Here is a 16203-nt window from a genome sequence, read left to right as displayed (position 1 = left end):
AAAATCAATGTATACTTTTTCAAATGTTCATATAATATACATATTCATTCACATCGTAGACAGAACGTTTCATCTAACGTTAAATCCGTCATAACGTAAGTCTCTAACTTGATAAAAAACGTCTCTCATTTTGTCGATAATCGCTTCTTGATCGGTTGCGTGTACCTTAAGTTTTAAATTTCGGTGTGGAAATACTTATAATCGTGCAAGTATAATGCGTTATGCCGTTATATCTGTACGGATGATATGACATTAGAATTAGCGAAACGGATATACATAGTCCGACTTTTCGAATCGTTCGTTTAAATCCGCCGCTGCGTTCTTAGGCTGCAAATCTCGGCAACGCAAGTGAAATATTTTATTATATTTATGCACGGTATAGTGAAAGCCGTAATGTACCCGCATATATGCAGCAGAACGTTTTCAGTTTCACCGTGTCCCGCGTGTGGAGGATGATGACCTTGTAACCCACATCATCGACTAATCGCGCGTGTGTATGTGTGTGTGTGTGTGTGTGTGTGTGTGTGTGTGTGTGTGTGTGTGTGTGTGTGTGTGTGTGTGTGTGTGTGTGTGTGTGTGTGTGTGTGTGTGTGTGTGTGTGTGTGTGTGTGTGTGTGTGTGTGTGTGTGTTTAACGGATATACAATATAGTTTGGTAATACTAGTGGTGGGTTGGTAGATAATGTCTCGATGACCACCATGCGACATTGAAAATTCCCCACCGACCGGATAGGGTCGATGTCTCCAAGGTCTTTTTTGAATACATACCATAATTTAACTGTAAGATATTTGTTCGATAAAAGTGTCCTCGGGAATGAATAAATCATCCGCCAGCCAATGATATGTGTATTCGATTATTATTATAATATCATACCTTTTGCACATACTGAAACCTTTTCCCTCATATTGGACTTCTAAGACCAGAAATGGTCCAAAAAGAAATTCTTAACTGCTCATGTAGAATTGCAGTATACCATTTTTCATTCTAAAATTAGTAAAGATAAATTAAAAAAAACTATTTCGTCATACTCATAGAGTGGAGTGTACTCAATGCTCCATCTTTAATGCGTATATTGACATGCAGGGACTGAAGCTGTTTTCTTAGAAAAAACTTTTTTTGTAAATGACAAATAACAGGTTTTCAAAAATAAATTTTGTTGTTTTCAAAAAATGTTTTTAATATTAAACTGTACGAATTATTGTGCTTTAAATCGAACACGTTAGAATAACAAGTTCGTTGAATAGGTAGGTTTGAAATCGTAAATTTGATACGAACGTGGAGTACAAATTTATATTATAGACAACCTTTCAGTCCGGAATTTCTTCAGTCGAAGACGACGATGTTATTTTATAAAAATCTGCGCACTCGCGCATGATTTCACTTTCTTTTGATCTCGCGATCGGTATTTGTATTGTCTTATAATATACTCAGCATCGTTTCGGCGATAGAATTTCAAAACAACCGTCTATTATATTATGTTCATTGGTCGAACGTAGGTATTATACATCGGTACACACTAGATCACAGTATTTGCATTTAAAACGAAAAATATGTTGAATTCACGATGCGTACGATCGCACATGTGTAACGCAATATATTATATTATGCTACCTATTTGTGGTGTGTTACTAGTATATCGTAATGCGTTTATTCTTTAGACTATGTTTATTCGTAAAAGACCTACTGCATACAATAATAAAAATTGCACGCGTTGAATGATTATACTATTTATATAAAATATAAAACATTTCCCATTGGAATAACACAGCTGGTAATTTGCATTTATGCTATATGCACTCAGCAGCAATAATAATCGCTAATTATTTTGGCAAGTTTATACATCATCTCCTCCATTGTTAAGTAATCTCGCTTTTTATATCATACCCATGCATTACTGCAATAACTGACCTATTTACCAATAATAATTATAAACATGGACGTAATAGCATATTTCATTTCTCCACAAAGCATATTCGCATCGTCACTAAATTATAAACATGTCGATATATTAACTGTAGAAAAATAATACATTACTTTTTAGTTATTAAACAAAATAATCATCGAAATTATAACTGTTTTATACATCGAAAGTATTGAGAGGATTGACGAGACCAATAAGTTGAACGAAAAACCTTACAACTCTGAAACTTTTAACCTCAATAAAATGTATAACTAAACAATTTAAAAATATAAATTTTTATATCTATTAGTTATTACGTCAGTTCGTATTCAATTTAATGTAGTAGTAATGCATTATATTAGCTACAATTATATAATATTATTTAGAAATAGTGAATTTAGGGTATTATAGAATAAGATAACTGCGGTTAAACCCTCCAATTTAACATAGGTAGGTATATAATTTTACTATATGAACAAACTGCATGTGCAATAATGAATTTTTACTTTGCTGCGACGGAAGATAACGCCGCAAACTTATTGAACAATTGGTTGTAAAGGTTTTCCTCGTATACATTCCAACGGAACATATGAACTTGATTTTGTTTTGTTTTATCGATTTCGCTTTCGTCAGAGAAAATCGGCTGTGGTTGTACGGTGGCCCATCGTAGCCGTTATTTCGAAAATAGCTATGGCTGACTGAATTATTTAAAAGTAAAACGCGGTAAACCGTATACGACGTACGTATACCTGTATACCTACAATAAAATATTGTGATATTATATGATGGGCAAGAATGTACTACTGCAATTCGTTTAGGATTTAAATAGGAACAATACTCACAAATTATATTATACAATACTAGAGAAACTCTGTATAACGTAAGTGCAGTGTTTCTGCACCAATCATCACTCATCATATAAGTAGTCCTCATAGTATTCTACTCGCTTGACTACATTAACTCCTGTTCCCGATTAAATATAAATATAACAAATATTTTAATTATTTTATTTTAAGAAATCAACAATATTGACTATGTATGTAGTTTCCTATATAGACTAAAATAATATGTTAATCCGTTTTCATTAATACTTATTTTAGTAAATATTATCGAAGTAGAACAATCTCAAAAATACACCCTGTACAAAATGCGTATTATTGTGATTATCATCGTTTAGAAAATATCCCGCGACTCAACGTCACAAACTCACAAATAACAACTTTTACTTTGCACACATATTTCCGCCACGACTGTGTATACTTACAAATTCTATATGGCTATACGTCACGGATATTCGTGATATTGTTTCACTTTTATAGATAATAGATACATATAAACGTTAGTATATTGGTATACCTTGAGTGAAAGACGGGCATTTTCTTCCTCACACGAAAAAGTCTCCAAATGCAGTAAAATAATTTATTGAATTATTTCAATTTAAATTTCTCATTGGTTTCAAATCATATACCAGGTGTTCAGAAAGTTTAGAAACTCTTAATTGCTATACGCATATTTTATTACCTACATAGAGCAATAACATATAACACCACTGTTTATTTTTTATGTAAAATATTTAATAACCTCATTAATTATATAATTTTATCGTTTATTAGTTCCAATTAGGTTAATGACCGTTTCCAAACTTTTTTAACACCTGTATATTATTTTATATGCATTATTCAAATATCTATAAATATTATAATATATATAGTTATTATATAATAAATTGTTATGAAAATACACTATACGGCAAATCTATCGTGGCAATAGATTTATGACGAATTTACTGACAATGTGATCTTGTCATCTTACAGTGTGCACTCAAGTACGTGCCTACCATAAATACCGGATTAATACTTTCTCGCACTTGTGCGACAGACGACTGTGTGCACTGTAAGCCGCAAGGGCGGCGGTGGCTGAGCGGATATAGTCAATGGGGGCAAATGTAATAAATCCGTGTCGCCTGATCCACGGCGTTAGTCATTTGCAAACGACGAATACGATGCGTACGTATATATAGATGGATACCAAGAAGTTTATCCGGACGTATGTCTAGAGTGTTTCAAAAAAAAATTATGTTATGACCTGCTGTTAAAATAAATAAATACTTCTAATTTTTCACTGACGAAAATGACGCCAATAAGCAATTCATTTATCACGACACAAAAGTGAAAATTTCCAAAAAAAAAAAAAAAACTTAAAAATTGTTAAACAAATTAATATATTGTGTTATACATTGTGGCCGTATTTAATGTATAATATAGTATATTAAATAATAATATAATAATATTCAATTTCTGAGCGGTAAAAGAATTAAAAACAGTAATCTGCCACATTGTTTCAGTATTTTTAAATATGTTTTTTTGGTAGAATTTGCACGAATATGATATAGGTACGAATACTCGTGTATCGACGGCGTGCAGTGTGAGAAAATCGTGCGATGTAACAGAAATTTCACTGGACGTCTAACAATACCCATTCCGCCCTCGAAGTAAAACCCGTAATCATAATATATACGTATGGCGTTATTGACTTCTCGTTGTTTAAACTACTTATTTGATAAAATATAATGAAAACCCAATTTGCTACGGATTTTTTTTTTTACGGATTATACATAAAAAAAAACCAAGTTCAAATCTGCATTGTTCGAAATGTGCGGACCGTGGTAGTGTTCAATATCGAATCGAAGGTCGACGCGGTAGTGAAATATTATACGTTATGATATAATATCGTCCGATTTACACGTTATATCTTTCTATTCCCAAACATTAAATAAATAAAAACACCATTTCAAAATCCTGGACAATTATTTAAATAACGAATACTAGGCGTATAGCAGTTATTAACTTGCGTAATATCTACATACACGTCGCCTTCTCATTGTAATCATTGCACGGATGTAAACTGCAATTAAGTTGCAATGAATATAAAAGTATCAAATATATTATATACCTATACCTACAATTATTAATCATAATTCGAGTAAAATATCGGTATTTATTTCATTGTTACTGTTATCACATTGAACGGCTCAATGTCCTATTTCAGATCATTTTTTTCGACTTTACAAAATATAAATAGCCTATAACCTATGTACCTATATAATATATAAATATAGTTATAATTTCAAACATAATTCACTGCGAAAATCATTTATTTTTTATTTCAACTATTCTTAGAAATCGTACACTTGATCGTTGTCCAATTATAATGTAGCTACCGACTAAAATTTTACTATTATGATATAATTCGCTTGGCTTCGACTATTGTCACATATTGTTGCTTATTTCCAAGGTTTATAATTGTACATGCATAGAAAGGCGGCATTAAAAGTAAATGATGCTCATCGCATGTAAAATATTGTAATGTTTGAAAACTTTCATTAACTATTTGATTGCTCTGTATTTCCCTACACTCAAAAAATGCCATGTATAAAGAAACGTGATAATCCTGTCCACGGCCCCTGTCTTTATTATTTTCGCACTTTCTCGTTTATGTATTTATAAATACATATACGCATAACTTGACATATTTATGTATAATGGCCGTGATCGTTACTTGTTATATGATATTTTAATATTATTCAATTCATTTTTTATTATTTATTCTTACCTAATTTGTTTAATCTTATACAATTTATAATATAATATAATAATGGATTATAATGTCGAAGAACGCCGTATATAATTTATCTATACCTAATAGTTAATACCTGTAACAAATATAATACATATTTTATCCGTAATTTGTTATGTGGATGAGAAACAAAAAATTCGTATTACCCAGCATTTTTACGAATTAATTTTTTAAGTTTCTTTTGTCAATTTAAAACTCATCTACGTGTAAAATAAATTTCGGAGGAATTGAAAATACGTAAAAAAAAATATGTAACTATTTTTTTAAGGGTGATGTCTTGAAAAAAATCAATCACGCAAACAATAATAGCAAAACTCCTGGGGAATTAATATCTGAAACTACCTGCGATGTACGTTTAGAAATTACCAAATTGGAGTTCTGTACTACAATTCGGTCGTTGTTTGTTGTATAAGTTCAGCTGCTGAACAAAATTAAAAAACAAAACAATGAATGAATATAACGTATACAATACAGACACACACATACATTCTACGCTATGTGTGTTATGCTGTTCTATGTTCATTGATGCATTAGTTAATTAGTTAGTAGACATCACATAATACTAATTAAAAGAGGTGAAACGCGTTGAGTTCCAACCCGTTGATTATTGTAACCACTAACCACACGATATTAATGATTATATTGACGTGTATATATTATTCACAACGGTATAATCGTCTGTGTGTTTCGCAATACAACAGAATCGCATGTGCATATAATACAGGGCGATTATTTATTTTATCACAAATCAGGCAATCTTATTAGGTTTGAATTTTGATTTAAGTTATTTTACTAACTATTAGATTTGTTAAAAATGTAGAACAATATATCATTAAAATTGGCAACTTTTTTATAAAATAGTATAACTTTCGAATAATTTATTGCCTATAGTTTGTAATCGAAAAAAAACCATTCCTACAATAATGTTATATACCATTGATATTTATCTTGCTAATTGTGTATTTCTTCGCTAGAGTGCTAGCAATATAAATTTTGATTTTATACACGATAATATTATGTTTATCTTATATACTTTTCTTTAATTTCTTAGCTCTGTAATAATGTGTGGTTAGAACAGTTTAATAACCAAATCACAGTAATCATATTGAAACAATTTTATTAATTATCATATCAAATTAGTTTGTTCTATACAAATATACCTCATTAGTAACTTTTCAATCTTAACGATTTTAATCATACTATAAAAAAAAATAGCAACGTTTTAATAGCAGGGGGTATCTATGTATATGTAAACATAAAATATAATTATTGCGATAGAAAATGCATTACGTTTTTCGTTATAAACTATTTCTCAACATCACCATAATATAATGGACGAGAACCGACGCAGTTTTATAACAACATTGAACGTAGAAAATTATTGTGGTGATGTATTATGAATCAATTCTATTATGTCCGCGGTTATTGAAATAAGTAAATTATATTATTCGCTTCAAAATCTGTAAATAAATTAAAAAGTGTGCTTTATTATTGAAACAGAAATGTCGTTTTATAGCTCGCGGTGTTTGCGTAATGGATTTGTACGTGGCATATAGAATGTATGACAAACATTTTTAAAAATTACAATCGAAACCCATAGTTATGTTGGTACCAACGACGAATAATCGTTAAACAATCGGGTGAGGTAAAGTGTAGTATGATGATAACTCATAAAACGACTTTAAATGATGGGTATAAGTGTTAAACGTTAAGCGGCTTACGGGATGAACAAAAAACTTCTGCGCTACAATACTTCCAAGGAGACGCCATAAGAAAAATATTAAAACTGTTTCTGTTTTGTATGCAGGTTCTATGGTTAACGAAAACGACTGCAGGACGACAATAGCATGTGGTAGTATCAGTGGTTCGGAACCTTTGGCTAATTCATCGTTTTGTTCAAAACCCGAAGACGAGATGGAAAAATTATCGCACAGGAGTAACTCTTCACTAGGAGTAGTAAGTATTTTTTTCGAAAAATAACGGTTTGGGAGCACTGAAAATAAATCATAGACCGTATATACATGCATATTAAAATCGTATACATTAAATACTACTAACTTTATGTATTTTTGAAAACTCCGACGCATCTAATCACCATCGAAATACACTTATATACAGCTAAAGTTGTAAAGTATTTGAGTACCGGTATTTTTTTAAATTATTATTAGGTATTTAATAAGTATTCGATAAATTTTTTGTATATTTTCTTATCTAATACAAATTAATACCTAATATTACTTATAATGAGCTCTTTAACAATATACCTTTCCAATCCCCTTAAGATAAACAAAATATCTTTAAATGTTTAAAAAATGCAATTAAAAATTATTTAACATGATATATGATACAATATTATTTATATATATATAGGTATATTATATTATATGTTAATTATCATAAGAGAGGTTTGGTAAAAACATTGTACAACAGTACTTCTTTTTTAATTAAAATAATTTTTAAACGTATTTTCTTCAATTTTGTAAATTGTATGATTGAAGTGATTGGATAATATATCATATTACTAACCATGAAAGAGAAGTATTTTGGATTTTTCTCTAGCAAAGATGAGATTTGTTGGAATGATTATTGATATAATGCAAGTGTATAGGTTAGATAAAAGGGTGTAGATCAATCACCTACACGTTTTAGGTTATTGGTGTGACTAGGTTGCATCAACGATTCTTACTATAGCTTGTACTTATTATGTTAAACAGAATAAGATGTATCGCATTCGAAAATACTTGAGATTTTATTTATCATTATGAATGCGTTTTCCCGTTTAATCTGTAGGATTTGGATGGAGCTTTCGGTTTTGAAATTGTTTCTCATCAGTTTTATGAGAAAAGTCCGTAAACTTTTGTGGTTGGGGTGAGTTATGCCGTGAATTATTTTTAATGCGAATGAGCCTCTATAATCTCTATACGTTTAACAAATAGAATGTAATGGCAACACTTTAGATTCTAAATCACGGATTTAGGAAATTGATATTCATTGGTTTATTTTATAAGATGTACTTTATTTTTTAAATACCTAACTATAGAGATTTTAGAAAGTTCGGTAATTTAATACGGATTAAATAAAAGTACAATCAGTTTTCGAGAAAACTGTAGAGAAATAGATATACGTAGTGGTTACTAGTTCCAATATCAAAGTCAACTTATCCATTAAGTATTTATTTATTGTAAACATACAAACATAACAACACTTGTGTTGTACGATTTTTTTTTTCAAATTTTACAATAATTATTAGTTTAATTATAAATATTTTCAAACGCAAACTTAAAATTATTACATTAAAAACAAAACTTTTACATCACACTTATAAATTATAATTATCTCACTTGTAAATTAAATACAAACCAACTGCGTTCTTGCCTGCCTACACCGAGTAAAATTACATGTTTTCAGTGGGTAATACGCGCACTTCACACGCGCTTGCTACTTTTTATTTCTTTTATTACTTTTACCAAACTGCACGTGAATTTTAAACAATGCATATTATCATTTGGTTCGACAGAACACCGTGGTGTGCTATCTTCACTTTTGGTTTTCCTTCGCCATGTATACGATTTTACGTGTTTACGACGTTTTCGCCGTTTATCTTGTTTTGCACAGGATTTATCGTGTCTACTGCGGTAGAACTCGATTAATTTTTTTTTTATGTTAATGTACGCATTCAACGCAATTCGAGTGTAGTCGAAAGCTTTTATTATTTTTTCTCCTCATGAAATAAAATCAACACAACTTTCAAGGTTTCCCATCTCGTATTTTGTCGTTTGGTGCACGGATTAATTTTTTGTGTTCATAGATATAATGTATTTTTATACAGGTGTGCACTCATACACTCTAAACGTAAACTTTTGTACATTTCATTATTATACGATTGTGAAATGATTGCTACATAACTAAGGAACTCACACCGCATACTACTTCGAGTGATTTTCCCAGCAAAATGTTTCAAATTATTAAATTATTATTTTCCTCGCTTCCATGAGGTTGTTATATTATATACGTTTAATGTATATGAAAAATAATACAACTTTTCTCGTGCTGCGGCCGCTACCCGAAATCTACGGTCGTATATTTAATTTAATCGTATAACTGCGCCATCGTTTATTTCACTATTACTACCGCCACCACCGCTGTCCCATCTTTCTTTATCGCGGTTCTTTAATTCTCTCCGTAAACTTAGCGATACCGTCTAATAAATAATAATAATAAACATTTTGCCTATATACCTATATATATATATATATATATATTATGATGTTATTAACTCGCACACGTTTAAACCCCGTTAACGAGAGTGGCGCGTATTAACAAGTTTGCTTATTCCAGTGCGCGTTAATATAGTCATTACGCTATTATACTTAAAAAAACGAATACCTATAGGTAAAGTATTATTGTGAGCTCGAGTGTTTCCACGTATTACTGAATATTTCCTAATTTATTTTTATCGTAATATATTCATATCCAAGCTGCTCTAGGTATATATAGGTACGGTATATTTTCATTTTTAACTAGGATGAAAATATTTTAAAATCTTGAAAATAATATAGCGTTTGTACAGTGAACACACTTTGCACGCCCTAAAATATGACAGAAAAATGTCGTACATAACGATTGATGAATTATAAATAGTGTAAATAAGTATAATATATTCCCTTGGTCAAAATATTGTAATAATATAACATTACTACTTGTGCACCAAACGCTTCACAAATAAAAAATCTATTCATAACGATGATATTTTTAATTAATAATTAATCACATGTTTTAAGTGTACGACAAAGATTAACGAAAATAAGGTAGATTAGGATCTCAAACGGAGTGTGTTCGGGTGTGTGTGTATGTGTAATTGAAGTTATTGTTACTTATAATTGGTGTCTGCCATTGTGACGATTATAATTTATCAGACCTATATTATTGGTTTTCGCACGTTATCGTCAAACCACGAACGATTTTATAATAACGTCGTAATTTTCTTTTCGAAGGAGATATCCAATTTTGGTACTAGTGAATTACATTTTTTGTTCAAGTCTCCCGAGAATAAGCCGATTTGTTTCGTATGTGTTCGAAGAATCGGTCATACTTAGTGCTGCGGTTTTAAAAAACAAATCTATGCTTCAATGTTTTTTACACCATTTACAATGCATTATAACAACATTATACAATATAATTGAGTGGCCATTTTGTTTCAATGTTCGTTTTGATTAATTCCCAGGCTAGAAGCGATTCCATGGCATCCGTATACTCTGGAGCTGGAGAAGGCAGGTACGGCACGGTACCTATCAGAGGCGAGGTGGAGTTTGGTCTTCAGTACAATTACAAAGCGGCACAGTTCGAGATCAACATCAAACATTGTCGTGATTTAGCAGCGGCTGATCCCAAAAGAAACAGATCTGATCCGTAAGTCATCTCAATGATCATGTTATAAAGTGTTTTCTGTAATCTATATGGTATTTAATAAACAGCGTTTTTACGGTTTCAATAAAAAATCGTTATTTTTATTTTAAGGGTGTTTTTAATACAATAACTCGCGCCTCGTGAACTAGTCACATTATTGTCATGAATCGTAACTTTGAAATTGTCTGAATTATTACCTTAAGTAAATACTCCAAAAGCCTGAATCCTAATATGTATTTGAGTCTGTCAACGAATACTATCAAAATAAATCGTTATTGAACATTACAAGTATGCTTGTACTGTAATCAATTTAGATTTTTTCAGTCGATCGTTTCATATTTTATGATAGGAATTCAAACCCATTATGACTAAAATCACTATACTAAAAATAAAATATTTTTTTTAAATTTTAGTTTAATTTTCGTTAAGTTTAATTTAAAAAAATATTATGCCTCAAAATACAATCAATAACCGTTATATGCATCGTTTTTTCTTGTTTAGCTATGTCAAAGTGTATCTATTGCCTGATAAGTCTAAAGCTGGAAAAAGAAAGACTCGAGTAAAAAAACACACGATGAACCCCATATTTGACGAGGTGCTCAAGTATAGTCTGCCATTGGAAGAACTTAACAGCAGAACGTTATGGTTGAGCGTATGGCACTCAGACATGTTTGGACGAAACAACTTCTTGGGTGAAGTCCAACTTCCTTTAGAGAACAAAATATTTGATGATCCATCACCTAAGCTCTACCCGCTTCAGGAACGAGTGAGAATTATTTTATTAAAATATGTGATCAATATAAACACCGGTGTCTATAACAACTGTGATTTTGTGTGTTACAGATAGAACCTTTAGATGATATGTGTGTCAGTAACAAAGGTGAAATTATTGTCGGCCTGAAGTGTGTACCACCCGACCCGAACTCAAAAAAACGCACCAAAGGCACATTCCTTCTGCTAGTAAAAGATGCAAAGAACCTTCAAGCGATAAAATCTAACGGCTCATCCGATCCGTTTTGTAAAAGGTGAGTAATCGACTGATATTTCAATTTTTGAAATGTCGCCGTCGAAAATATACGATATATTATTAAACTACACAAAAAAATACACCCTTAATGTTAGTGTTAATTTTTTTATCAATGTCATTTGTACTTATTTATTTTTACCCCCCTTTCCAGTTATTTATTACCAGATAAGGGTCGCAGTTCTAAGCAGAAGACCAACGTAGCCCGAAAGACGTGCAACCCAAATTGGAACCAAACGCTCACGTACCGAGACGTTTCTCCAGACGAATTGGCTGAGCGGAGTCTGGAATTGACCGTTTGGGACCATGACCGGCTAGGCAGCAATGAGTTTTTGGGAGGTGTCCGTCTGTCATTGGGCTCAGGTAATTTATTTTTTAACTGAATAAGTCCAATTTAAAAAAATAAATAAATAAAAAAAACTATTCAAAATGATCACGGCGATAATATTAAATATATAAATATAATTGATAAAATGCACGCCAAAATGTGCTGCCGGACGCCGGTTAATGACACCTAATAGGTTAGGAGCTTATGAGCTATCGTTGGTAGGAGAGATTTACCATAGTAATCATCAACCCAACCCGACAACCAATTTCAACAACGAACTTTTATTCTGTAATATTAGGTAATGACATCTTGAATTTGACTGTTGTAATTACGTAGAACGGGTTTTATTGAGAATACACACGATCCTCTCACTCACTCCGTTATAATGGCAATTATTATTATCACCGGTGTTTGCCGGCCACAATATCCTAATTCACAGTATAATAGACGTATACGCCATGTACGAATGATAATGGTAATATTCACCTGCCGGTCCGGTGTGGGCGTCGACGACTATAGCACATCGAAAACGTAATATACAACAATATTATCGATTGGAGAAGACACCATGTCGTACAGAGTTTCAAAAACCTTACTTTGCAGTGCTCATATTCATAAAAGATAAAGCACTTTTTTTATCAAACTTGATAGATTTAAAGACTATATCGTATCATTTAAATATTTTATAAGATTTAATCTGTGGCGTATCTATTTGAGGGGAGATTCCGAGAAAAATTATTATATTCCTTTATATTTTATAAAAATCAACAATTAAAAATTAATGAATTGATAGTAAAATAATGTTTTTGTTTACTAATGAATATTTAGTACATTAAAATGCATATAAAGTATATTATCAAAAATAATAGTAGTGATATAGTTAGGAACATAAAAAATAATTTAATTACCTGTTATTTTCTACAAGATGTTAAATTAATTTTTTTATAATAAACGGGTAAATTTACTTGGAAATTATGAGATTAGTTGTTTATTTGGGTGAATGTTAATTCTTAAACGATTACCTATAACATTTGATATACCTAATAGTTTTCCTATATGAAGTTTTCTACTTAGAAATTAAAATTTTAACTTACGAATAATATAATATGTATTTATATTTATAAGAAATCAGTTCAATGCATAGGTATCTACATTATTTATAATAATAATATATAATAATTTTATAATATATATGTATCACATGCAGCAACTACATAATATACTTTTTTTTGTTTGTGTAACTTTATCATTTATTTTTTTTTTGCATATTTATAATCATGGTAACCATTAATGTATTTCATAGCATTCCATATAAAATTATTTTTATTAACCCGGTAAGAGAATTGTCTTCAACGATATTTTTCCGGCCTAGATCTGGCACGAACGCCCTGCTCGGATCCGTCCTGGATAAGTGAGAATGGTCATATTTAAAACTCAATACATAATTATTTTCTTGCACCTGGACAGATTTCGGTACGGACTCGGCCCGGAGCAGTGGGTATAGACCTTTATAAGTATCATAACTCACCTACTTATTTAAAAAAAAAATCACATACATTATTCAACGAATTGAATCATCGAAAAAAATTAACACTAAATCACAGTTGTGAAGTTATATTCTATTTCTCTATTCATGAAACTAAAATTTAGTCATTTCATATTTTGATATGAATATTTCATATTATATAAAAGTGATTCTAGTTCAAGCAAAACAATTTTCAACTATAATTTTGTAATAGTACAACCATCCAATAATGAGTGAGTGATACTGATACAGAACTTTTGTAAATGTATTTTAATACATTCTAATCAATACATTTTTTTTCTTTTTTTTTTTTTGGTGTTGTCAAATACTTAAATCTCCTAATTTATTATTTATGTATACTACGTAGTATGTACTAACCCCTAAATGTGAAATATAGAATTGGTAATGCGTAAAACGAATTTAGGTTAAGTTAATAAATCCATAAAGAATTAGCTCTTATGATATTACTTACAAATACGGAATTACTAACCAATGTTTTTTTTTATGTAAATTTTTAAAAATATACTTTTTTTAGGTATGTGTGACGGCAAACCGGTCGACTGGATGGATTCCAATGAAAAAGAAACCGCCTTGTGGCAAAGGATGTTGGACAGGCCAAATTTTTGGGTCGAAGGTTGCCTGACTTTGCGACCGTCGTTGGAGTTAGCGAGCAAAAATTAAAACTAATATCCATTTATTTTTATATATACATAAATCAATTATTTTATTCTTCAGACGTATACATATATGTCTTCGTATATTTCTTTTATTATTATTATTATTCCGTTTCATGATGTATTTACGTTAAATAGTATCATCATTATCTTGATACAATATTATGTAGATACTCACCGATGGAAACATTGGTCTTTGATTGTATTTTTATTATTTCTAATTTTTTTCTTTTTTTTTTATGTTTTGTTGTTTTTATATAAACGCTAAGAATATCTGTGATTTGAGATTATTTTGATCGTGTAACAAACGAAGAATTTATAATAATCATAATATGTTTCGGTCTTCCATTCGAATTTTGTACGCATTATATATTAATATTACTATTATTATTATTATTATATGATGTATATTATGTAGTTTTAATATTTACGTGTTTTTCTATGTACATGGATAATATTTATGCGTTATATGTGCATCTCATGTTATTTATTTTTTGATAAATGTGCAGTATTTTTTATTTTATTTTATGTACATTACTATTACTATTATTACTATTATTATTATTATAACTTATAGTCTGTAGTTTTATATATATATTTAAATGTAATTCGTTCGATGGTAGAGAAAAATAGAAATGGGTTAAGGAAAATACTCTTTCAGAGATTATCCTAAAAATATTATATGCTACTCGTTTTTTTTGAAATGATGAACATGTGTGTAACTTGACGTATAAGTAATAGCTAAAACATGTATCTATCTGAAAACATTTAATGAATATAAAATTTTGTTGTATACAATATACGCATTACCGATTAATTGAATATGTACTTATTATATAACATGTGCTATAAAGTTCATTTTTTTAACCCTGCTTATTAATATTAATAAGTTATTAATAATAACTAAAACACAATAAGTTATAATAATATTATTATACTTAAGATCACATCATGTGTAGCTATATAATATTTATATTTTTTTTATTCAATATCTTTTATGAAATTTTCTACACAACTTTGACTGATTACTATAGTCACTATACTACTATAGTATAGTGGCATACTCATTGACAGCATAACATGATTTGAGTCAGGTTAAAATATGTGTACTCTTAGGGTGCAAAGTGAGTGCATTTTAATCTTATAGAATTGGCATATATGCTCATTATATTTCACAGATTTGTTATTAAAATTTATAGATACTTTTTCAACACAATTATGAACTTTTTAATGATACATTTTGAATTTTAATTCTTTTTAGCTATAGATATATAATATACATTAAACATTTAAAGTATTAACACCAACCAAAATTGAAACGATGCCCCTAATTTATCTAGACAACTATGTTACTAAAATGACTACTTTGGTTATTCATTAATTTTTAGGAATATGTTTATTTTTAATAATTTTCTATTTAAAAGTAAATTATGTAAATTATCTATCAGCAGACAAAATATAAATATATCTAATTAAGGCAATAAAAATTATAAAATATGCATTCGAGGTATTTACAAAAATATGTGGAAAACATTTTTTTTTATTTCTACATAACATTGATTATATTTTATACAAAAATCAGAAATTAATTAGTAATTGTTTATTATTTGTAATAATGTTATTACAGACAAATTAGTTATAATTTCATTGAATATATTTATGTCTTGTAATATGTTCTTTCAAAATTTAAAGTATTAAACTATTAAGTAA

At 29.8% G+C, this 16203-nt stretch overlaps 1 protein-coding gene across 1 annotated transcript in view; it reads left to right on the top strand.

Annotated features, from left to right (window-relative positions):
* The window catches only part of LOC114124505 (uncharacterized), a 58754-nt gene extending 43444 nt beyond the window's left edge, over positions 1 to 15310 (top strand). The window contains exons 6-11 of the mRNA XM_027987764.2: positions 7344 to 7492; positions 10761 to 10945; positions 11444 to 11708; positions 11786 to 11967; positions 12121 to 12329; positions 14355 to 15310. Of these exons, the coding sequence (XP_027843565.2) occupies positions 7344 to 7492; positions 10761 to 10945; positions 11444 to 11708; positions 11786 to 11967; positions 12121 to 12329; positions 14355 to 14500 (1136 nt within the window). The 3' untranslated portion in view covers positions 14501 to 15310. The remainder of the gene's footprint in view (positions 1 to 7343; positions 7493 to 10760; positions 10946 to 11443; positions 11709 to 11785; positions 11968 to 12120; positions 12330 to 14354) is intronic.
* Positions 15311 to 16203: the final 893 nt, after the last annotated feature.

This window comes from Aphis gossypii, chromosome 3 (assembly GCF_020184175.1).
Source record: "Aphis gossypii isolate Hap1 chromosome 3, ASM2018417v2, whole genome shotgun sequence".
Taxonomy (NCBI): Eukaryota; Metazoa; Arthropoda; class Insecta; order Hemiptera; family Aphididae; genus Aphis; species Aphis gossypii.
Note: the sequence above shows the minus strand (reverse complement) of the source record. Positions and strands in the feature narration are given on the sequence as shown.